The 26,941-nt window shown below is 37.7% G+C and overlaps 1 protein-coding gene across 1 annotated transcript in view; it reads left to right on the top strand.

The window, feature by feature from the left end:
• Positions 1-26,941, top strand: part of epas1b (endothelial PAS domain protein 1b) — a 58,297-nt gene that overhangs the window by 21,043 nt on the left and 10,313 nt on the right. Inside the window, 10 exon segments of the mRNA XM_067421677.1 lie at positions 6,833-6,984; positions 8,446-8,530; positions 11,457-11,569; positions 11,650-11,662; positions 11,665-11,851; positions 15,879-15,985; positions 24,732-24,879; positions 25,191-25,399; positions 26,343-26,533; positions 26,659-26,772. Coding sequence (XP_067277778.1) covers positions 6,833-6,984; positions 8,446-8,530; positions 11,457-11,569; positions 11,650-11,662; positions 11,665-11,851; positions 15,879-15,985; positions 24,732-24,879; positions 25,191-25,399; positions 26,343-26,533; positions 26,659-26,772 — 1,319 coding nt within the window.

Below are 26,941 nucleotides of genomic sequence, written 5' to 3'. Positions count from 1 at the left end.
AATTAATAATTCTGATGCAAGACTTTGGCTCAGGTATTTCAGAATTATCAAACTAATAGTTGAGATGATGTGCGATGAAATGGGTCTGCGAGTTAGTCCAGTTATCCAATCACATCCACTGTTGAGGCAGTCAACAGTAAGTCATGTGAGTTTTTTGCATCGAGGGGTTTATTCTGTAAATGTTTCCATCGTAGTTTATGTACGTCATCTTATTGGATCCAAATATATCCCATCTCAATTAAGCACATACAATTTCTATACACCTTTGTTGATCCTGGAACAACCTTCCAATCAACCAGATTTGAGGGACAAGTGTACAGTTTGCCAAGTTTAGGCTTACAACCAGAGTTAGGTGCTTCTACATCATTTCCTTCAGATTCTAGGGTACTTTTAGGTTTAGGGGTAGGGATATCTTTGGGATTTCATTTTCAGACAGGAATGTTGTTCCAGGATCAACAAACAGACGGGTGTGTTTAAGTGCAGTTACATTTGCAATTTGATAAATAAAGGTTATCAAAAGGGTGACACCCCTGTTAGCGCAACATCACAGATGTCATTTTAGAGGAGTCTGCCGCTTTGCAAATACACACTCTGATAATCAAATTTGAAACCTTTAGTTTGATCTTTTATCTAGGTTCACAATCTTTAGCACTGCAGTGATGTTTTGGTCATGTCAGCCTGCATTAAGTTAACTGTTGTATTATACAAATGAGGAGGTGCTTTATGTAAGGATATAATTGTGTTAGTGAATATTGGACCTTCTGTAACTCTGTCTGGGTTAATTATCTTTAGCTGTAGGTGCTAATCTTATAAATCAAAGACTGCATGCAATGAATGCAACAATTTAATGAAAACCTACAGAGTATATTTAATAATCGGTATGGTTAGCTTCAAGAGATATGATTGTGATTTTTAAAGGGATAGTCCACTAAAATGTCATTCCAAACAAGTATGGCTTTCTTTCTTTCTTTCTTTCTTCTAGCATAACTCAGTCTCTTTCATTCTGATTATGTCAGACTCTAAAAAGCAACTTAACGATAGAAGTCATAAAAGTTGTCTTTATAAATTATACACTTTTGGCTGAAAGCTTTTTGTGAGAAACCATCTGACATTTAATTCTGAAATTATTTACTGAAATATTTCACTCCACCATAGCGTTCAAATCTCATTCTGCAAAATTTTTGTGTCACTCAGAAGAAAAAAAATAATCATAGGGGTTTGAAAAAAATGAGTAAATGATGACAGAAGGTGTGTTCGACTGGTGAGGGTGGAATGTAACCGATTGGCCAGAGTAGCTGCTTGCAAGCAGGGAGGAGCTGCAAACGGAGATGGAGAACATTTTCTGCTTCATGTAGTGACGTTCATTCCTCCCTAAAAACCTGAACTTTTCAAACATCCAGATCAGCCAAATTAAGTGAGTGTTGTAAAATCCAGTCTACTATAGCTATATATATAATAAATAATATACTATATAAATCTGAGGATTTTTTTGATATTAAACCAGGTTATTAAAAGCAAATTAATGTTCCCCAGGTGACTTTATGCACTGACACAGACTAAGATATGCAGAGTCAAATGCCTACAAACAAAATTCAAAGTGCTGTTCTGGCAAGTATTCTCATAAACAGTCAGTTTTGTCTTAAAGGTGCACTGTCACTTTTCTGTCCACTAGAGGGCACCTATTCAAAACAAAGGCATTGTTTGATGATGCTAAGTTTGAGCGCAAAATCTTTGGACATGTGGTCTTCACCTCACAGCTGGTGGGAAAGAATCAGGATGGGACGCGGTCAAGAATCATATTCATGCCTCGATGCGAGTATTAACGTTACTGTAGTATGAAGCAGAGCAGGGCAGAGTGTTGAGGGACCTAGCTAGGCAAGGCTACTGGAGCGATTGTTAATAAGATGAAAGCAACACGCCTCGTGAGCAGCGGGACTTTTTGTTATATGCCACAGTCATCGGCGCCATTTCCGCTTTTCCGGTCGTGAGTATGAGGTAAGAGCTCTGTTTATCATATTAGATACATCTGAGTGTGTTAAAAAAAATTATAACGTTACTCTGTGCGTTCGCTCAGCGGCCGTCGTGACACTTGTTGTGCTGCAGTGGGAGTAAATCGTTTCTGCAGAATAAAACCGAAACTGAGCTGAGGGTAACACAGATATGATGGCATTGACAGGCGACCCCCTCAGACGTCCCGGCTCATTGGTTAAATTAGCAATTTTCTTACGATTTATAAATATTTAAACATTTGGGATGTTGTAAGTACTCAACTGAACACAATTAATAACACTGTCCTAGTGTTTTTGGGTATTTTACAGATTTTTTTTAATATGGTACACTTTAAGTGAGCATATACAGTTAACAAAGAAAACACATGTATTGCATCCATGCATTTGGTCTTAAAGTAAGAGCAGCCTAATAAACCTGCTGATGATAAAACAACACAAGACAAAGGAAAATAATTCACTTATCCTGACTGAATAAATTAAGTAGATTAATAAGACTTTATTTAATTAAACGGTAAGGAAATGAAGTGTTATTCGATTACATTTTTGTTATAGGTTATTACTTATCTGAATTCCAGTGTTAGTACATCTTCCTGAACATTTTTAAATGCTATTTAATGCTTTTTTTTATTCAATTTGTCTGTTTTCTTTAATTAGTTTCTTTATTGATGCTGTATTACTGACGGTTTACTTGTGGTCGTCAGACCTTTTCAAACCGGCCAATGGACTGTTCTACCACCAAATGAAAGTGCGCACCATTGATCTTTGTTTTTGCAGGAAAACTTTTCTCAGAATACGAGTTCGGCAATTTAGTTTAAAGAGGAATTATCATGCGCCGAGCATTCTTCGCTGTCATAAAACATTAAAACGTAGCATGCCACAGGAAAAGTGTTCAAAACCATCTAAATTCATATGATTTTTGTTTAACATCTGGATAATAACTTTATGCAATATGAGTGGTTATCTCCATTATTAAGAGTGGATTTGTCATCTTAGTGTGAATATCATTACTTCTCTCTCTCTTCCACTGAAAGAGTGACTACGTACGTTTTTTTTTTTATGAAACCTGATTTGTGGGTGGAAAAATTGTGTACACACATTTTAATGCTTTTGTGCGTACGCAACGTTTATACATCAGGCCCAAGGTCTTTTGAAAGTTGCTTTGTCTAAAGCAGGTATGGCGAGAGGATGTGAGTGTGTTCATATTGTTTGTGTCTCTTGAGTTATAAAATTAGAATCTCCGGAAGCTGGACAAAGGAGCATTCGACATTCCATTCTGTGTTTGCACAGACACTAAAAGGACAGGGAACACAATTAGTACGCCGTTAGAGTGCAGAATCGGGTTTGGTTCCATCAATTTGGAGTAACTGAAAGATTTTGTACTGTTGGCACTTGAAGTGACTCGACAGTCAAATGTTCAGGTTCATGCTACATGCAGAAATGGAAAGAGAGGAGGAGGGAGGAAGGGGGAAAAGACATTGAAAAGCAGCCCTGTCAGTAAGAGATGGTACATCAGATAGTGTTATCAGCAGGTCTAAGAGCTCTGTGCTTGAAGCATGATTGGTGCTTTCTTTTTAGGCTGGCGCTCTCCGTCTCAGGCCAGCCAAAACACAGGCCAACCCTGGCGCCGAACAGCCATCCATCCCCTCCTCCTCCCGCCATCACCCTACCCATGCTGAGGGTGCATGGGAAACACCTTTTTTACATAAGATCCACATTGATATTATCTGTATTCGCTCTTTCCACCCATGGGGTGGCTCCAACAAATATGTTCTGAAATAATCATTGACGATGATATAATCTCATTGAAATCAATGACTCACTTCTTCTACTGTGATAATGATCCTTAACAGTTTCAAAGAGGCTTAGTGTCACAACAAATCATCATATCTTTTTGGACTGGATGCCATTTTTGGCTGAAAATTATATAGGGTTGATTTGTTGTTACATAATATCAGTAAGAAGCTTTAAGATGCAATTTCCTCCAGTTATCATACATATAATACATTTGTTCTCATAAAAGGTCTGTAGAGTTGTCAAAATAAATCGTTTTTTGTCTTTTTTGTCATGTTTGTTTGCCGTTTGTTGTTTTGTTTTGTCATTTTCATATCGTATTGTGCTTTGTGTTGTTGTTTTGTTTGTTTTTGTACCTTTAGCTCCATATTATGTAATGCAAAACATCTTGTAATCTTGGTGGACTGAAGTGTTTCCAGATGTTCTGCGTGATCTTGAGATATCAATACTCGATATTTCTAAAGGGAAGATCGTCATTTGCCCTTGTATTTCAGCATTCAGATTAGTTGACTTCTCTTTTCTTCCTGATGATCAATTTCTGAAACCCAAATTTTAGGTGCAGTTTTGTTTCATCTCCGAATAAAAGCCAAAAGGCCAGAACCTCTTCAAAGAAGTAACTCTAATTCTCCTGGGGCCACAGTCTCTAGGCTCGGCCCAAATCCAGCCCTGGGCTCTCAATGGGCCTTGAGAAAGTTTCTTATCTGGAGGAAGCACACTGGAGCAATCACAGGCTTCCGACCCCCCAGTGTGGAGCCGCTCTGTTCTCCATGTCCTTGTCCACTCCACCTCCCTCCGGAAGCTCTGCCAGATCTACTGCAGTACTGGCAAACCAAAGTCTGGCACAATGTACACATTTCAGTGGTGGTATTACCAACCGGGTGGGAATTTACGGTTTGCCAAATTATCACTTGACTCACAACTTTTTTTTTTTCAACAAGCAGTCATAAATTATAATTTATACTATATAAAATGGGTTTACAAGTCAATACAATAGAGTTCTATTGAAAAAAAAAAAAAAAAGTTTTATATACATTGAGGACAATAAGTATTTGAACACCCTGCTATTTTGTAAGTTCTCCGACTTGGAAATCATGGAGGGGTCTGAAATTGTCATCGTAAGGTGCATGGCCACTGTGACATAATCTAAAAAAAAAAATCCAGACATCACAATATATTATTTTTTTAACTATTTATTTGTATGATACAGCTACAAAAAGTATTTGAACACCTGTCTATCAGCTAGAATTCTGACCCTCAAACACCTGTTAGTCTGCATTTAAAATGTCCACCTCCACTCCATTTATTATCCTAAATCAGATGCACCTGTTTGAGGTAGTTAGCTGCATAAAGACACCGGTCCACCCCATACAATCAGTAAGAATCCAACTACTAACATGGCCAAGACCAAAGAGCTGTCCAAAGACACTAGAGACAAAATTGTACACCTCCACAAGGCTGGACAGGGCTACGGGGAAAATGGCGAAAAAAGGTCCACTGTTGGAGCAATCATTAGAAAATGGAAGAAGCTAAACATGACTGTCAATCTCCCTCGGCCTGGGGCTCCATGCAAGATGTCACCTCGTGGGGTCTCAATGATCTGAAGAAAGGCGAGAAATCAGCCCAGAACTACACAGGAGGAGCTGGTCAATGACCTGAAAAGAGCTGGGACCACCGTTTCCAAGGTTACTGTTGGTAATACACTAAGTTGTCATGGTTTGAAATCATGCATGGCACTGAAGGTTCCCCTGCTTAAACCAGCACATGTCCAGGCCCTTCTTAAGTTTGCCAATGACTATTTGGATGATCCAGAGGAGTCATGGGAGAAAGTCATATGGTCAGATGAGACCAAAATAGAATGTTTGGTCACAATTCCACCAAACGTGTTTGGAGGAAAAAGAATGATGAGTACCATCTCAAGAACACCATCCCTACTGTGAAGTATGGGGGTGGTAGCATCTTGCTTTGGGGGTGTTTTTCTGCACATGGGACAGGGCGACTGAATTGTATTAAGCACCAGAGCCATGTATTGCGAGATTTTGGGGAACAACCTCCTTCCCTTAGATAGAGCATTGAAGATGGGTCAAGGCTGGGTCTTCCAACATGACAATGACCCGAAGCACACACAAGGAGTGGCTCTGTAAGAAGCATATCAAGGTTTTGGCGTGGCCTAGGCAGTCTCCAGACCTAAACCCAATAGAGAATCTTTGGGGGGAGCTCAAAATCTGTGTTTCTCAGCGACAGGCCAGAAACCTGACTTATCTAGAGAAGATCTGTGTGGAGGAGTGGGCCAAAATCCCTCCTGCAGTATGTGCAAACCTGGTGAAAAACTACTAATTGCAAACAGGCTACTGTAACAAATATTAACATTGATTTTTCTCAGCTGTATCATACAAAAAAATTTGTTTTTTTTTTATGCCTCTCTCACAGTGGACATGCGATGACAATTTCAGACCCCTCCATGACTTCTAAGTGGGAGAATAAACAGGGTGTTCAAATACTTATTTTCCTCACTATATATATATATATATATATATATATATATATATATATATATATATATATATATATATATATATATATAATATGCACTATGTACTGTATTTGCATTGCCCTGTATAAGTTCATGTTTTTCCAAAAGTGTGTGAGATCTCCGGAGAAGCATAACCACAAATATTGGCTTTGATTACATAACCCCTTCTCATATATTTCTCACAGATGTGGGTTTTCCACATGCAGGGTAACAGCTGGATTTTTCCTCTTTAAATTGAAACGCACAGATGTAGTGCCTTTAAACAGCAGGTCATGTGGGCGTCTGTGTGTCCGTATATGTGGGTATTTGTAGTGTGTGTGTGTGTGTGTGTGTGTGTGGAGCTGTGGGCAGTGACAGAAGGGAGGTCAGTGTTGTCGGGAGGGTTCAGAATAGCAGGATGAAGTTGCTGTTGTTTATTTTGGAGATCAGCCAGGGATTTAAGAGCCAGAGCAAGACTAGTGAGTGCGCACACATACATTTTAAAACTTGTGTCGCTTTGCAGGCTGTGCTGCTGCCACAGAGACGACAGATGTAGACAGACTGATGGACAATTGGTATCTGAAGTCACTGGGCGGCTTCATTACAGTGGTAACATCAGACGGAGACATGATCTTCTTATCAGAGAACATCAACAAATTCATGGGTCTCACACAGGTGAGTATCAGAGACCCAGCAATGTGTGCAGTGAAAGAAATCACTATCCAGATTCCAGACAGATACTTACCTTTCAGTTGCATTAATATTAGCTGTTTGTCTGTTTAGCAATCATTTCCTCTGGGTTCACTTAATCATAGACAGACAAGATGCCATTATTAACCACAGCACAAGCCCGTTTCCTTCCAGCACTGTATGGGAGGAAGGATATGTCACTTTTTTCGAACCCTGGCCTATCTCCTGGCTGCCAATTGCTTCCTTACACATGGCTGCTGTTTTGTAGAAATATGACCTGTTATCTATTTGTTAACAGATGCATTTCCATTATAATAAAGATCAAAGATCCATAATGTTTGTGAATCTCACAAAACTCTTCAAGAACATGCACAGTTGCAAGAAAAAGTATGTGAGTATGAACTGCTTGCAGAATCTGTTTTATTTAATTTAACTAAATAAGAGAGATTATACAAAATGGATGTTATTTTTTATTTAGTGCTGTCCTGAATAAGATATTTTACATAAAACAAAGCAAAACAAAGTTTACAAAGTTTATGAACCATTGATTGTCAGAAAAATATTTTTTGTCTATATTTAATATTATATAATCAAAAAAGACCCCTTCCTCCCTAGCTATATATATATATAAAAAAAAAAAAAAAAAAATATATATATATATATATATATATATATATATATATATATATATATATATATATATATATATATATATATATATCTATCTTATTCAGCACAAATTATTTATTTTATTTTTTTATTTTTTTGTATGATCGCTTTCATTTTGTTACAATTCTTCAAATTTTCACAGATTCTGCAAGTGGTTCACATACTTTTTCTGTATAGGTCATATTTCACCACAGATGAATGTATACATTATGGCAGTATTTGTTTTAAAGTTTCATTTATTCTTAAATAAGCCATTGTATTACAGCCTTTTACTGTAATAATATACAAATCTTACTTTATTATAATAGGAACATAATGGGAATGACAATCAATGTTAAGGTATTTGGGGGCAAAAGGTTATATACAAATAATCAAACAATTAATCATATATTTATTTAATATATATTCTTATATTCAGGTTAATCAGATTAATCATATTGTATTAATATATTTTAAAATATAATTTGTTCCTTATTGGCAGTGCTGTGCTTTTTACCCAAGATAAAATGGCAGTCTTTACTGTAACATGTTTAATGAAATCATTATAATATTGTAATTTGGTGATCAAGAAACCTATCTTATAAAAGTTATATTTATAAAAGCATTATACAAGTCTTAACTGTCACTTTTGATCTCTTTAATATGACCTTTGCAATTAAATTTTCTTTCCAAATGAAAAATCTTAATGACCCCAGCTTTTGAACTGGAGTGATTTATATAATGAGAGGTTTCATAAGATTTAAAGAAATCACAGCATCTGCATGTCTGTCTTTGCAGGTGGAACTAACAGGGCACAGCATCTTTGATTTCACTCACCCCTGTGACCATGAAGAGATCCGCGAGAACCTAAACCTCAAAGCCGGTATGACACTTTTGTCACTTTTGTTTATTCAGCCTCACTAGTTTCAAATCCTACTGCATGTACAGTAGTGTGCATGTTTGATTAAAACTATTCAAATACAAGGAATCATTTTTTTTTTATACATATTTTAAATATGAGTGAAGATCAAAACGTTAAAATTTGTTGAGGTATTATTACAAAATTATTTAGCAAAAAAAGGTACAATACATCTACAGGGTTTATTTTACTAGGCAAAAAACTGCATTGACAACTCTCGGGGACAAGGCATACATTGACTTCAACATAAATTATTAATATTTTGTTGGTTCTGTCTCGTCTTTGCATGTGTTCATAATTTCTTTGTATTACAGCCTGACCAAAAGTTATGCACAATTTGACATATTGTATTGCATTATCAAAACAATAGTCTCCAAGCACAACTACGCAATATGCTTACAAAAACATTTGACAATTGTAAAGACTACTAGAGAACAGTCAATCAAATATAGAAGATAAATGGGGTGCTATGGAGAGGGCAGCCTGTATACAGGCCCTGACAAAATCTGTTGCATTTCTGAGATGTTTTCATGGGAAAATATGCATGGGAAAATGTGTTAAACTGAGCTAGAAACATGGTCAGTTAAGCTTATATAGTTAATCACAAAACAGATGAGTAGAGCCTGAGAGAGATAGAGATGGCAAAAAGGAACATTAGCAAGTTTTTAGTATATTGAGTTTGGCTTTTCACTCTGTGTTTTAATTTAATGAAGTAGTGATTTTATTTTCAGTTTTTGATTGAAATAAATTGTTTATTTCGGGTCAAGAAACTGCACTTAAATGTGAAATAATACTGCACTTCTAAATAAAATATACATTAAAAATATAGTTATAAAAGTTATTCAGTAAACAACAGTGAATTAATTTTCTCTTTGTCTTTTGTTGTTTAATTAACATATTATAGATACAGCAGCAGGAATATTAGGCTGCTGTCACTTTTGGAGCTGCACGGATCCAATTGTTACGAAGCCTACTGTTACATATGTGTTTTCTTTGTCAACTGTTTACGTTCACTTAAGACATAATTAACTTTTTACGAGGACATATGTTTGTGTGTATTTGTCCATTCAAGTATAAAAAGATGCGTAAGTGAACTCAGTTTAGTATCGTGAACTATAAAGTATGATAGGCGGCTTTCTGTGCGCGCATTTTCTTTTTAATTTTTATGTGTGCGGGGGTCGTCGTCTTGTGCTTGACTGGTATCCGTTTCCTGGCCTTAAGTATCTGATTCCAGAACTGGAATACATTTTTGATTCCCAACTCAATTTATTCCTTTGGACTAACACACCAACCAAACAGATCTAACTAGTTACCCAACCAAAAGTTCTACTTTGAAAACTTTTCAGAGCATAGGTCATCATGACCTCTGAGTGTAAAATTTACTTCACATGGTTTTTTTATGAGCTTTTCCCCTTTAAGATGAATTTGACTAAAGTTTTAGGTGTGGAGGAAGATTGTGGAGCGTGTTAAACATATGCGCCTCTCAAAATGTTCTTATCGCTTCTACAAACATGCTTTCAGAAATACAAAAACAAGTATGTAAAGGCCTAATGCAAAAAAACAACAACACAGCTTTGCAGGAGAAGATTAGCTATGTGAAGAAAAAACAATCATCCCATTAAAAACAATTCCCCCCTTCCCCTTTTATTCTTTCTCCTTTATTTGACCTCCACACTTTCATACCCCTCTTTCCATGACTCTTACAACCTCTCTCCTTTGTGTTGAGGTCAAGTTTCATTGTGCTATTTCAGGTGTTAGCCTGCTTTACTAAGATAAAACTTTGCGTTTGAGTTGTAGATTGAAGTTTGAAATATCCAATAAATTTTATTCCATTTCATGATTGTGTCCCACTTGTTGTTGATTCTTCACAAAAATTACAGTTTTATATCTTTATGTTTGAAGCCTGAAATGTGGCAAAAGGTCGCAAAGTTCAAGGGGGCTGAATACTTTCGCAATTGGAGTCCATGTATATAGCAAATAACTTTCATAAAACATCAGATTTATATTTAAATCAGATTTATTTTTTAATTGCAAGCAAAAATAGTCAGTGGTGAAAATTGCGAGGTACTCGATTCTGATTTCTTAAGTTTATTCTTTTTACAGAGAAAACATCCATCGAAATTAAAGCAGTACGGTGAATGTGTCTCGAAAAGAAATAACTTTTTTTTTTCTTTCTTTTTTTACATAAAACTGTTAATGTACAACGCTTTGCAACTTTTTTAATTAACTGCAAGAAAACATCTACAGAATGGTTGTCATAAATTTTACCAGATTATTAGTTGCTTTCTCTAGAATATGGCTGTATATTTTGTGCAAGCAGTCAAAAATAAAAATAAATAGTCAAAGAAATATTGAAATACTGTTGGTGATATCATGTTTTTTTTAGTTCTTAATGAGAACCATCCATAACCATTTTAATCCATTTAATTTGCAGGGTATAAGGTGTAATAACATCCATAGCATAATACTCACTACTCTTGAGTACTTTCAAAAGGGCTACTTTTTACTCCTACTTTGAGAAGTATTTAGGAAAGGTACTTTTACTCTACTAGAACTTGACTATGCTTTTTCAGTTATTCAGTTATTGTTATTATTATTATTATTAATTCTGTTTGGTATTAGCTTACTCCATTTTTTTTTTTTTTTTATAAAATCGATAATATCAAAAGCCGAAAGTGCTGTAAGATGTTTTGGAATTTGAGAACCCAAGAAAAAGTTTAAGCTTCCGTATGCACACAAGAAGAATGTTAAGAATGTTTTCCTGGGATTTTTGGCCCATTTCTAAAAAATCTCTCTCTCTCTCTCTCTCTCTCTCTCTCTCTCTCTCTCTCTCTCTCTCTCTCTCTCTCTCTCTCTCTCTCTCTCTCTCTCTCTCTCTGTTAATCTGCAGGCATGGGAAAGAAAGGTAAGGAGCTGAACACTGAGAGGGATTTCTTCATGAGAATGAAATGCACAGTCACAAATCGTGGGCGCACCGTCAACCTCAAGTCAGCTGGCTGGAAGGTATAAATTCTCTTTTACGCTAAGCGCTGACCTGGAGTCAGACGTTTTGTAACTCATAAAGATGACGGTTGTTCTTCCAGGTCCTGCACTGCACAGGCACCTGAAGGTGTGTAACGGCTGCCCCGCACGAGTCCTCTGTGGTTTTAAAGAGCCGCCGCTCACCTGTGTGGTCATGATGTGTGAGCCCATTGCTCATCCTTCAAATATCGACACACCGCTAGACAGCAAGGCGTTTCTAAGTCGCCACAGCATGGACATGAAGTTCACTTACTGTGATGACAGGTACCTTCCCCCCTCCAAACACACAAACCTGCATCTTCAATTGACACGAGTCACTCATGAATTGTTAGTTTAAAAAGCTATAAATATGGAGATTTTTCTTACAAAAATGCATCGCTTCGCTTCAGAAGTCCTTTATTAACCACCTGGAGCCCTATGGAGCACTTTTTTCGGCCTTCAAAATCCAAAGCTTCCTGCCATTATAAATCTTGGAAGACCCAGGATATTTTTTAATGCAACTCTGATTGTGTTTGGCTGAGAGCAGAAAGTAATATACACATAGGACATTTTTGGGTGAACTATCACTTTTAGGTAATTTTTTTTTTTTTCTGTCAGTTGCCAAGGTAACATTTAAACGTTAAACTGAGGTCCTCTGTGGTCATTACAAATCCCAGGATGTCCTTCGATAAAAGTAGGGGTGTAACCCCAGTCCCCTGGCCAAATTTGCCCATTGGCCCTGTCCATCATGGCCTCCTAATAATCCCCATATCCTGATTGGCTTCATCACTCTGTCTCCTCTCCACCAATCAGCTGGTGTGTTGTGAGCGTTCTGGCGCAATATGGCTGCCGTCGCATCATCCAGGTGGATGCTGCACATTGGTGGTGGTTGAGGAGTTTCCCCCCTTCCATATGTAAAGAGATCTGAGTGCCTAGAAAAGTGCTATATAAATGTAATGAATTGTTATTATTATTAATTAACAAAAAGGATTTTTGATTGATTTGTTTTAGTCAACAATTACAACACTGGTAGGAGGAAACATTCTTTACAAGTTAAAAATGATCATGTAAAAATAAAAAAGTACACCCATATGTACCATGAGCCAAAATATAAAGGTCACCATCTGCAGCAACAGGACAAATATTTGAATAGGCATGAAGCAACACACGTAATTGGCTAAGTAAAATGCAGTTAACACTCCAGGCTCGAGTATTCAGTGTCATGGTGGAAATCTGTGACTCTCAGTAGCATCACTGAACATTACGTGCATTGTTAGCATTTCATCTTTTCTCTTCCTACAATGAACTAACTGTTCCAAAAACAGTACAAATGTAGTTCAAAGTATTCGCTGTCTTGTTTTCTGTGATTAATGCCCTTCTAAATAATCTCAATGCCAGACCACAATGCTAAACCTGCTTCCCTGCTAATGAAGTTAGCAGTGAGAGGCATTAAGAGATCTTACGACACGTTGTTTTAACATCCATAACCACCAGAAGTTCATGACAATAAATCGACTAAAAATAATATTTCATAACATGTCATCTGCATACATATTGGATAATGGCCGGTTTTCTCTGTGAAGCTTGCATGAGGAAATGGAAAGAAAATAATCCATAACCAGAGGAGACCTGTTTTAATGGACGTAATGATCGTTTAATTGTTGAAATGTTCCGTAGAAGTTTTTGAAAGCGTCCCCTGCTTTCTAGAAGAGCCCTGACTTTTGTCACATTGAAAATAGGAGAAAAGTAGGGTTATTTCACTTACTCAGCCACCTAGCCATTGGTAATTATGGTCATTATTATGATGTCAGCGCTCACAAATTTAGAGAAGATTGGTCTAAAACATGGTTATTTATTTTTTTTAGAGCACCGCTTCTAGGAAAGAGGAGTCAAAGGCCTTCATTAAACAACCTATTTATTGTATTTCATCTTTTTTGAATGATTTTTATTCCCAGTTTTTCTCATAGATGGTGAAAAACATGTTTTTATGTAAGCGCAGACTTTTTTCAACCTTTGTCTAAGATCCACCCCAGCCCCTATTGTGTAAGTGTTCGGGGGTGTTTTTTTGTTTTTGTTTTTTTTATATCCTTGTGGGGACTTCAACTTAAATGCACAGAGACTCATGAGAACGTGACTTGATGTCCCCATGCAGAAATAAGCTTGTACATATTTTTGTTTTTTTGGAAATGTAAAAATGCAAAAGATTTTCTGTGATGGGTAGGTGGGTGAAAAGGGGTAGAATATACAGTTTGTACAGTATAAAAACCATTATGTCTATGGAGAGTCCCCACAAAGATAGTAAACCGTACGTGTGTGTGTCTTTTTGCCTCATCAGCTCAGAGATGGTAAGTTCAATGTCTGGAGAATAGAGGGCTCTTTAATAAACAGAGGCCCTCAGACACACTCATGCATACAGAGTCAGTGACCTGCAGCTGTCTGGCATTATGTAACTTCAGTACAAGGATCAACTCAATACACTAACCTCACACTTTCATAACTAAATAATACTCCTGTCACATTCATTACACACAATCACATATGGCCACATATGTCACATATGGCTCTTGATTAAAGAGTAAAATTACTTTTACCATGAAGAGGAAAATGTTATATAAAAATATAAAAAGTACAAAGACTGTCCTATGTTAATTTTTCTCTCATTATGTATATTATAATTTTAATATACCGTAAGGATATATTAAATAGTAAGTATACACTGATCAGGTCTAACATTATGACCACCTTCCTAATATAGTGTTGGCCCCCCTTTTGCTGCCAAAAGAGCCCTGATCCGTCAAGGCATAGACTTCACTATACCCCTGAAGGTGTGTTGTGGTTTTTGGCACCAAAATGTTAGTTGCATATCCTTCAATTACTAAAAGTTGCGAGGTGGGGCCTCAATGAATTGGACTTGTTTGTTCAGCACATCCCACAGATGCTCGATTGGATTGAGATCTGGGGAATTTGGAGGCCAAGTCAACACATCAAACCCTTTGTTGTGCTCCTCAAACCATTCCTGAACCGTTTTTGTTTTGTGGCATGACGCATTATCCTGCTGAAACAGTCCACATGTTCATGTTCATGTCTGCAACAATGCTTAGGTAGGTGTCAAAGTAACATCCACATGGATGGCAGGACCCAAGGTTTCCCAGCAGAGCATTGCCCAAAGCATTACTCTGCCTCCGCCGGCTTGCCTTCTTTCCATAGTGCATCCTGGTGTCATGTGTTCCCCAGGTAAGCGACGAACATGCACCCGGCCATCCACGTGATATAAAGGAAAATGTGCTTTATCAGACCAGGCCATCTTCTTTCATTGATACGTGGTCCAGTTCTGATGCTCAAGTGCCCACTGTTGCGCTTTCTACGGTGGACAGGGGTCAGCATGAGCACCCTGACTGGTCTGCAGCTATGCAGCCTCATACACAACAAAGAACCAGCTATCAGATCCATTATTTGGATTAATTTCTTAATCTGAGCTACAATAGCTTGTCTGCTTGATCTGGACTCATGGGCCAGCCTTCGCTCCCCACGTGCATCAATGAGCCTTGATCGCCAATGACCCTGTCGCCGGGTCACCACTGTTCCCTCCTTGGACCACTTTTGATAGATACTGACCACTGCTGACCAGGAACACCCCACCAGATCTGCAGGTTTGGCAATGCTCTGACCCAGCTATATAGCCCAGCGATTTTCAAACCTGTCCTGGAGGCACCCTAGCCCTGCACATTTTGTGTGTCTTCCACATTTATCACATCTGATTCAACTCATCAGTTCGTTAGTAGAGACTGCAAGAACTAAATTGGGTGTCCGATAAGGGAGACATACAAAACGTGCAGGGCTAGGATGCCTCAAGGACAGGTTTGAAAACCACTGGTCTAGCCATCACAATTTGACCTTTGTCAAATTCCTTAACATCCTCAAAATCCTTAAGCTTGCCTATTTTCCTGCTTCTAACACATCAACTTTGACAAAATGTCCACTTGCTGCCTCATGTATCCCACCCACTAACAGGTGCCATGATGAAGAGATATTCTGGTGAAGTTATAATAGTCATTAGTCATAATGTTATGCCTGATTGGCATGTCTATATATGGGATTTCTCATAAATTCTAATTATTCACCCTCAGAAAACTCCAGGTCTTGATTTCAGCCAAAGAAATCACATGAAATGGATAACTTATTAAATTGGCTTAAATCAAGATCAAAGAAAATAGCTGAGAGCTTTAGAACAATTATGTGGTGTGTGTGTGTGGGGGGGGGGGGGGGGGGGGTTAATGCGTGTGTTAATGTTTATTTCATCTTGCTTTTCCAGAGTTACTGAGTTGATGGGTTACAGTCCTGAAGATCTTCTCGGTCGATCTGCATATGAATTCTACCACGCTCTGGACTCCGACAACGTCACCAAAAGCCACCAAAACCGTATGTGTCATTCATTTTCCCCTTCAACCCTTTGCATGTGTAACAGTCTTGCGTAATAAAACTAGACACTTTTATCTCTCTTTCACAATTCAAGTAGGTGTTATTGGGATATAATTGAACACATTTAAGAAAAGCAAATCACATTCACATGCATAATCTTATGACTGCTACACAACACTCGCACTTCGCCGTACCATTGCATGCATCAAATGATGGCATGTGAGCAAACCGGGAAGAGGATTAGAGAGTGCGGTTAGAAAGCAAGAGCTTCTGAGCAAGAGTTCAGGTTAGCACAGGTGGGAGAGGTTTGCGTTCCCTAGGTTTACTGTTTCAACACGGAACAAGCCAGCATTAAACATCTTGGCGTGTAACTGCTATCTGATATCTACAACTTCACAGCAACTTGTCTATATGTGTATAGCACTTACACATATGAAGACACATGCAAGTACATATTTGCACTAAATCGCTTTGAATGCATAAAGATATTGACCTCTTTTAACCAGTGGTTTCATAACACTCTGAATCCTATTAATTGTCCATTGTATAATTCAAACTATTTGTTGAGAATACCATGCAAACAATATCTCTACAACATGACAGATCTCACTGAAGTAGGTGAGATATCACACCTGTCTCTGTGTTAAAAACTTTGTTTAACAGTAACCCACACTTTTTAGACTTTTTATCAGAAATGCTCTCTGCTTGTTAATCGTTTTGCACATTTATAAGTTCTACTAAATTCAAGTAAATTTACATCTAGTTACAATAAATGAATACTGTTATTCAGCAAGAATACTTTGAATTGATTCAAAAGTGACAGTAAAGACATTTATTGGCCGTATGTAGCTCCGCCCCTTTTTAGCGCTGCGCTCGTTGTGTTCTGTCTTCAAACGCTTCAAACATGAATGACAATACTCATGATAACGTTCATTAACTGTAAAATAAGTGAATCCACTTCAACAACGAATTACTCTTTGACAGCGATGCCATAGAAATATACAGACCTAACGCAGAAATGGGACTTGTTTCTCTGGCACATAAGGTCAAAAGATTTCTAGTCTAAATGCTGTTCATTTGAACTTACATTTACATTTAATCATTTAGCAGACGCTTTTATCCAAAGCGACTTACAAAGAGGGGAGAGCAATAGAAGCAACGAAACAAACAAGGGCAACAACCTGCAAGCGCTGAAAGAAGTCTCAGTTAATCGAGCACAGTACACAAAATTATTATTTTTTTCCCAAACAAACAAACAGAAAATTGGATAGTTAAGTGCTAGTCTTTATTGATGCAGTTGGAAAAGATGCGTCTTAAGATGTTTTTTTAAAAATGACTACAGACTCAGCTGCACGAATTGGGAACGGCTGATGACTGAAATAATGATGCTGAAGATTCTGCTTTGCTATCATTATAAATACACAATTTTATTTAATTATATTAAATAGAAAACGGTTACTTTATTTTAAATAGTAATAATATACAATATTACTGCTTTACTTTGTCTTTGATCAAATAAATGCAGCATTGGTAAGCATAATAGACTTCTATCAAATACATAAAAAAATCGAACTACTCACAAATGTTACATTTTGTGTTTAAAACACAGTAAAAAGCAATAATATCTTAATTTATATTGTATTTATTAACATACACGTTTTTTTCATAGGTGTAATGGTTTTTATACCTTACAAACCGTATTTTCTATCCCCCTACACTACCCCTAAACCTACCCATCACATGAAATATTCTGCATTTTTATTTTCTCCAAAAAAAAAAGTCATCCTGTATGATTTATAAGCATTTTGAAAAGTGAGGACATGGGTTATTTCCTCATATTTCACCCTCTCCTTGTAGTACCTATGTCATACCCATGTCATTTTACACATTAAGTGTCCTGACATTTCACAAAAACACACACACACACACACACACACACAACTCTAGATGCCACAGGCTGGTTGGTACATAACTCAATCTGCTTATAATCACATTGATTGGTTCAATGAGCTTGCTATTCAATTTTCAAATACTTGGTCAGTGCCTGATGTAGTGGTTTCAGTGCACTTTTAGGAACCTTCCATTTCCCCCAGCTCCACCTGTATAGATCTGTTATGGGTAACTAATTTATGCCACTAACTATTCTATGGTCAACTGTGGTATTATAACAAAGTGGAAGCAGTTGTGGACAACAGAAACTCAGCCATGAGGTGATATAAAAGTAGGGTTGCTAACTGTTCCGTATTAGCCAGGACTTCCAGTTTATTGGGTCTAAATGTCCAGTTTATTGACTGGTACGCGGATGTAACCATGCACTCTCTAAAAGGCCGTTATGTTGCGTCTTTTGCGCAGTCAAGTTCATTAAGTTTAATGTAAAAGTTGAAGCTGTTATAGCTGCAAACGGTGGATCAACTCCATATTAAACCCTACAGATTAAGAATGGGGTGTCATTAAAGTTGCATGTAAAGGCAGGCATTCCAAAACTTTTGGTAATAGTCTCTAACAGGGGTGTGTGGTACATATAAGCTGTGAATTCTCTGCAAACCCTTGACTTGCCTTATTAATATTCACACTATGAATTACTATACATTTACTTATTTGAGGTACACAAGTTTACATGATAAAAGGTAAGTAATGCAATATAACTCTGCCTTTTTTTTTGCCAAACAATGGTTATTTTCTTCAAATCTGCAAATCACTGATAGTTCTGGGTAAGACGATCTGACATTTTTGTTGGTTTGCTGGCATATGGAGGATTTCATAGGCATGGTAAGTTGTTTGATGAAAAACCTGACAGGAACAAGCTCGCCCAAGCTGAAAAATGTGCTGGTAATGCCAGATCTTCTCGATCAACGAAAGTCACATTGTATTTAATACAAAACAAAAAGACTAAATCAAGTGGAAGAGTCAAAACTTGAAACTATTTTCTTAGTGTTTAGTTTTCTCCATAAGGACAATTAAAACTGTTAATCTGACACCTGCCATGGTGTTTCTTATTTGTTGTCTCTGATTTAGATGCGCCATGTAGTTTCTGAAACATTAGTGCCATCTAGCAGAATGATAAAAATACCGCATATTTTGTCCCTTTCACATCTAGTGCCTGACCCAACTCAAACACAACTCAGCAGAAGCTCAACAGTATAAAACGAACGTGCAGCCCATCAAACGTATGGTGCATTTTTGACATAACGCATACTCAGTACACCCAGTTAAAAACAATTTACATTTTCTGTTACTCCTCTCTCGCCTTTCTACCATCAACCTGCCTGCATCTAATTGCCTTTTAAGCTTTCATTTATCTCTCTCTTTCTTGCTAAGTAGAGGTGAAACCTAATATCTGTTGACGTTCACAAACACGGACTGTCCACGCACCGCAAACAACAAGATGTATACTGAGATCGTCAGCCCCCCGAGTCAAATTGCATTTCAGACAAATTGCATTTCGCATACATGTTTGAGTTATGATTACGATTCAAAAGAACCTTATTGGATTGGCTCTATTAAGGATGACCGGAGCAGCCATTAGGACATCTTGAACCCCATTAGGAGTGACAGAGGAGATAAGAACGCAGCAGTAGACAGCTACAGTGCTCCTCAGTCTGGCCAGGTGTCCCAGATTGTTCCCTAATCAGATGCTGGATGTGGAGTGGCTTCTGTCCACCGTGACGTTAACATGTAATTAGAGTCTTTTCAAAGTGTGTAGATGAGGGGGGGGAAGTGTTGATCTGGATTAGGCTTGTTGAGAAGGAGAGTAGGGCTGCCTCGTGACTGCATTTGTAAATGTATCTCTCTTTTCTCATGTACCAGCACTCATTTTCATCACTTGAACTTTCTAAGAGCTTCCATCATTTGTCAAACAACCAGAAAAAAGCATTCCCTTACATGAAGACCCAGTCATACATACAGATTTTATACTTCTTAAAAAGGACATCATACAAGCACTCTTCATACAAGGTGATGGTTCTGGATTTTTTGTTATTTGCTCCCATTCACAGCAAAATTTTGCTCTGATTTCGTCAAAATCACAAAATATGCCTCGGGTTGCATCTGCACTGTACATGTTTGCCTTTAAAATGCCTATTTAAAAAATAGAGCTTATAAATAGAACTGAAAACCTTAATTAATCTAAAGTCAAATGTTTCAATTCAACACTAACAAATTCGAATGCGTCTAGAAACTGTAAACATGTCTTGTTGCTCTGTATAATCACAAGTTGACTGTTCCCTGTGCATTGTATAGTACTGAACATGCACTGTAAAACCAAATAAGTTGGGCTAACCCAAGAAATTTGAGGTTGCATTAAACTTTTGGAGTTATAATTTTTGCATTTACTTTCCCTTTTGAGTGCAATTGGCAAAGAATGCTGGGAAATAAAAGATCTCAGCCCAGTTTCAGTTAAACTTAAAGGGATCCCCTGGTGTTGAGACTTGTATGGCTTAATATAACATAAATGATGTCTCTTACTGAATTATGTAGTAGAAAACCCATGAAAGATCTACGTTATTTAAAAAATCGATTTTATATTTGGACCATGGGCGGCGCCATTTTGTTTGCGTTCTAGGTTGATGACGTAGATTGGTTGAACTCCTCAATCAGCTGGCGTTACCCGTAGCTATTTTTACCACAACGTAACTCGAAAATTGTTTCAGAGTTAAACAAAACCAATGAATTGCTTTGTAATTGTACTTAAAACACACTCAAACATACATGTGCACACAAACTCACCTACACAAGTCACAAACAGATCGGCGGGCGGGCACACACACCTGACAGACTGCGTTGTGTCTCAATCGAGATGTTGGGCTGCTCAGTCTCCACGACAGGGGCTGAATCCGAAATCGACCCCCTATACCTTGAAATAGGGCATTATTTGAAGGGACGGCCATTTGTAGTGTTGTCCGACACCATAGTGGACATGTTCGAGTGCAGTCATTCAGTCTCACGTTCCACCGCAATAACGAGTGACCGCAAAAACATCCTGCCTCTCTTCCTCACGTTAACTTACCCCATCATCCTACCTAGATATTTCCCTCTGCTGGATACATTAGGCATTACAGTTAATCTACTGCATATCAACAGTCTATCTATGATATCAACACAGGGAATAGTGATGTATGCGCGCACGCAGTGCGTGTGTGTTCGCGCCGATCTGTTCGCGCCTCATATGTGTGTGTGTGTGTGTGTGTGTTCGCGCCGATCTGTTGGGGTGTGTGTGAGTCTGTGTGAGCGAGAGAGTTTGTGTCCACATGTATGTTTGGGTGCGTGAAGTCGGACAGCTGTTGTAAATCGGCTGTACACTGCGGTGCAACGTGAGACTGAATGACTGCACTCGAACATGTCCACTATGATGTCGGACAACACTACAAATGGCCGTCCCTTCAAATAATGCCCTATTTCAGGGTATAGGGGGTCGATTTCGGATTCAGCCCCTGTCGTGGAGATGAGCAGCCCAACATCTCGATTGAGACAGCGTCTGTCAGGTGTGTGTGCCCGGCCGCCGATCTGTTTGTGTAGGTGAGTTTGTGTGCACATGTATGTTTGAGTGTGTTTTAAGTACAATTACAAAGCAATTCATTGGTTTTGTTTAACTCTGAAACAATTTTCGAGTTACGTTGTGGTAAAAATAGCTACGGGTAACGCCAGCTGATTGAGGAGTTCAACCAATCTACGTCATCAACCTAGAACGCAAACAAAATGGCGCCGCCCATGGTCCAAATATAAAATCGATTTTTTAAATAACGTAGATCTTTCATGGGTTTTCTACTACATAATTCAGTAAGAGACATCATTTATGTTATATTAAGCCATACAAGTCTCAACACCAGGGGATCCCTTTAAAGGGTTAGTTCACCCAAAAAATTTAATTGATGTCATTAATGACTCACCCTATGTTGTTCTACACCCTAAAGACCTCCATTCATCTTCAGACACAGTTTAAGATATTTTATATTTAGTCCGAGAGCGTATGCAAGTGTATGCACACTATACTGTCTATATCCAGAAAGGGAATAAAAACATCATCAAAGCAGTCCATATGTGACATCAGTTAGTTAGAATCTCTAGAAGCATTGAAAATACATTTTGTTCCAAAAATAAAAAAAAACTATGACTTTGTTCAGCATTGTCTTCTCTTCCGCATTTGTTTTCAAACCTTAAATAAAGATTTAAATGGTAATGAAACAGTGGATTGATTCATGATTCGTATCGGTCATGTGACATCCAACTGATGTCGCATATGGACTACTTTGATGATGTTTTTATTCCCTTTCTGGACATGGACTGTATAGTGTACATACACTTGCATACGCTCTCGGACTAAATATGAAATATCTTAAACTGTGTTCCGAAGATGAACGGAGGTCTTACGGGTGTGGAACGACATTAGGATGAGTCATTAATGATGTTTCATTTTTAGGTGAACTAACCCTTTAAGTTAGTCTCAATTAAAGGAAATGAGTTCATACAACTCAAAACAATACTACATTTTAGTTTACTTAAAATATGTCAGTGGTGTGAACTGAAAAGAAAAAGAAAGTTCTTAATACTCAACTAATAATGAACTAATTTAAGTTTTTCCTACTCAAACCAATTAATTTTGAGCATTAGAGTTTACAGTAACTGTGAATTCTTGGCAGGAATGCCTTTAGCTTTATGTACCTGATCTTTAAGTAACATATATTTATTATTTTATAAATTAAAATAACAAGCATCTACAGTACTGTTAAAATATTTGGGATTCAGTAAGTAATTTTTTTTTGTTAATACTATTAATCAGTGATTTATCATTAAGTGATCAACAGTGACGATAAATGTTAATAATGTTACAAGATTTTAATTTATTTTTCACAAATAAATGCTGTTCTTTTGTTTTGATCTTTCTATTATTTAAAGAATCCTGAAATTAAAAAAAAAAAAAAAAAAAAAAAAAAAAAAAGCATCATAACTGTTTTAAACATTGTTAATGATCCTAAATGTTTATTGAGCACCAAATCAGGATATTAGAATGATTTCTGAAGGGCCTGGGTCTTCAGAAGACTGGAGTAATAATGCTGAAAATTCAGCTTTGATATCACAAATTAAATTACATTTAAAAAATATTACCATGGAAAGCAGTTCTTTTGAATTGTAATATTTCATTTCTGTTTTTACTGTATTTTAGATCAAATAAATGCAGCCTTGCTGAGCAGTAGAGACTTATTTAAAAGTAAACAAAAAAAAAATTGTACAATTATCTTTCCTACATTTTTTTAAACAACATGCATACAACATTATTTTTTAACTACTCAGATGGAAGGATTTTATCAGAATATTTGAAATTGTTAGATGGTTTATGACTTCAGTGGGAATGTTGGAGGACCAAGCTTGTTGACACTTGCCTAGTTAATAATAATAATAATAATAATAATAGATTTTATTTATAATGCACTTTTCATTCCGAAGAATCTCAAAGTGCAACAAAGGGGGGAAAAAATAACAAACAAAAAAATGAATAACAAGTTAAAATATAGAATACTACAAACAATCAACCAACACAGAAAACAGAACAGAAAGAGCTGATGGTGAACAGAAACAGAGCTGATGGTGAACAGAAAACAGCTGATGGTGGAAGTCTCTGTTAGTTCCGCATCACACTGTTGTCCACTCCATGTTTTAAATATCTCCCAGCGGCAGTGTGTCCTGATGACATCGCCGAGGCACGACAGCTGAAGACCAAATGATGGGTCTTCATGACGATTCAAACGATGGGGATCGCCGCAGCACCATGCAGGAGGCAGAACATTTTTCCGGGCACTTCTGTGGACACACCGGGGTCGGCGCAGAAGTCCAAGCCGCTCCACGGCCGCAATGCAGGACGGAACAGCGGCGCAGCCGAGAAGCGGAACATCCCAACATCATGCCGGACGCCGATTACGATGGCCCAGATGGCCCAGATGACGCTAGCCCGGTGCAAACTTCAGCCACCATGCAGCTTAAGCCCAAGGGAGACCACCAGTGAGCTGTCGCGGCGAGAAACATCAAATGTCCTCCAAACCAGAACCAACCGCAGCAATTCAAACATAAACATTAGAGAAGCGGTGGAAAACGGCGAAACGACGAACAACGTCCTCTCAGTGGCTGCCAGCAATCAGCAACAGCCCCAATTGTAGCTCTGACTGTTAGACTAGTCACAAACATAAGAAAATAAAATAAAATCTAAATCTAATAGTACATTAACATGATTTGTGGGTGGAGAAGCGGCGAACAGACAACGCCAGCGTCCTCTCCCCCACGTTGCCTAGCAACAATTCTACTTAAGAATTCTAGTTCTTAAGAACCTACATCTTTCTATGACTTCCTTTCCAACCACATGTATGAAGTCGCAAGGTTTTCTACGACAAAGTTGCAGTCCTGCAGAGAATGAACCGAATGACCCGAAATCATTGCTTTCCCACGGCAGATCTGGACCGAGTCCAGGGTGAACGTGCCATGGAGACAGACTGTCAAAACTCAGATCAGCAATCCCTCATTGTCTGCGTCTGTGTTTGTCCTGTTGCTTATGTTAGCTTTCCCTGGATGGGTCTGGCTGTCTGTCCCAGTTTGTTATAACTACCCAAGACCCTCTTAGCCATTAGACATGTTTTTGGAGATCTCTGAGAAAGCATATGGATGGCCGTTTAATCAAAACTTCAGTACAAAAGTCAATTTAGAAACATGTATGTGTTCTCAAGATGGCTTTTACATTAATTTTCTGTTCTTTTCTCTTTAGTGTGCGCTAAAGGCCAGGCGGTGAGTGGTCAGTACAGGATGTTGGCTAAGAATGGAGGCTATGTGTGGGTGGAGACCCAGGGTACCGTCATCTACAACAGTCGCAACTCCCAGCCCCAGTGCATTGTGTGCGTGAACTACGTGCTGAGGTAAGGCCAAAAAAATGAAAGGTGACAAATCTTGGGGTGTGTTTGTACTGCATCTACACTTTCTGTTCTCTGCTCATCGATGCTTGTAATCCCAATAAAGACAAAAAAATACAACTTAAAAGCATGGTTCACCCAAAAATGAAAACCATGAAATAAATTTTTTCGGTGGAAAACAAAAGGAGAATGTTTGATGAATGTTCACACAACTCAAAACAACCCCCTTTCTCACTTAACTTTACTGTTACACTACAGTGTAGTATGTATGGTGACACAAGAAGCCATCAACCTTCCATTGTGCTCTTCTTTCATAGTGACGTTGAGGAGAAATCCATGATCTTCTCTATGGACCAGACTGAGTCTCTGTTCAAGCCTCACAACTTGAACAGTTTCTTCAGTTCAAACAAAAGAGCCATGGGCAGTGATCCAGATGATGCGCTCTTCACCAACCTCAAAGAGGAGCCTGAAGATCTCACCCAGCTGGCTCCTACACCTGGTGACACTATCATCCCTCTTGACTTTGGTGAGAACGGTATTCATTTTTGAATGTGATATGGGATTTCCAGTGGTACCAATATCTAGGGAACAGAATGGAAGAAAGCCAATTAGATGTACCGAACAGCTGAATGTTTTTTTTTTTTTTTTAAGTTTAAGTTTTTTTTTAAGTTTAATAAGCATAATTTTATTTATTTATTTTCCCACTGTAGAAAGATAAATACAAATAAATAATAAAATGCTTATTTTTAAGAAAGTAATACTTTTATTCTGCAATAACACATTAAATTGATCAAATTGATTGAAGATAATGAAAAAAAATATATGTTCTCTTGAACTTTGTTGTTTCACAATTTACACAATTGTTTTTAATATTGATACTAAAAATAAATGTTTCTTAAGCAGCAAATCAGCATATTAGAATGATTTCTTGAAGTATCATGTAACTGGAGTAATGATGCTGAATATTGAGATTTGCATCACATGAATAAGTTACATTTCAAAACGTATTAAAATAGAACAGTTATATAAAATTGTAATAATAATTCACAATATTACTGTTTTACTGTATATTTGGATCAAATAAATGCTCCTTGGTAAGCATAAGAGAACTTTTAAACATCGACATAAAAATAAACTTACTGACCACATTAAAGGGCTAGTTCACCCAAAAAATGAAAATGTTGTCATTAATTACTTTCCCTCGTATCGTTTGACACCTGTAAGACCTCCGTTCATCTTCGGAACACAGATTAAGATATTTGTATATAAAGACATTGATATCAGCGGTTTCAGCAGTATGGTGGTTTGACACGCGATCTGAATCATGATTTTGATACGCTGATTCATTAAGCTCCGAGGCTTCAGGAAGAAGTGTTTTGAAATGTATTGGTCTATCACTGTTTTTATGCCATATCTGACTACCTACAATACACATCTTTATCTTTACAATTCATTATTCTTTTCTTCAGGTCACACCCAGTATGAGGATCACCCAATGTATAGCAAAGTATCTTCGGTTGCTCCTCCTGTTTCTCACTCTATTCATGAAGGCCATAAGCAGAGCTATACTGGAGACATGCCCAAAATGGCCGCCACATTCTCTGTGCCCCAAGCTCCGCCTCCCAGTAGTGCAACTCCAAGCCTAAGCAGCTGTTCTACAGTAAACCCAAATACTTAATCTTCTTATCCCCATATATATTTTGTTTACATAAGAACTTGATGTACAGCATCACTTTAGCTTCACTGTACAGCATGTCTTTAATGGGTATCGTATATTTTAAACAGCCCAGCAGCCCTGGAGATTACTACACCCCAGTGGACAGTGACCTAAAGGTGGAGCTGACTGAGAAACTGTTTTCCTTGGACACACAAGAGACAAAGACTTCCTGCAACCAAGAGGTTAATAAACATTCATCCTATAGCATTAATAATATTTTATTCATATTTCATATTTAAAGGGGTAGTTCACCCAGAAATTTACATTCTGACATAATTTACTCACCCTCAAGTTGTTCTAAACCTGTATGAATTCCTTTCATCTGCTGAACACAAAAGATGTTTTGAAGAA

This window comes from Pseudorasbora parva, chromosome 17, assembly GCF_024679245.1.
Source record: "Pseudorasbora parva isolate DD20220531a chromosome 17, ASM2467924v1, whole genome shotgun sequence".
In the NCBI taxonomy this organism is placed as follows: Eukaryota; Metazoa; Chordata; class Actinopteri; order Cypriniformes; family Gobionidae; genus Pseudorasbora; species Pseudorasbora parva.
This window is presented reverse-complemented; position numbering and strand designations above follow the sequence as displayed.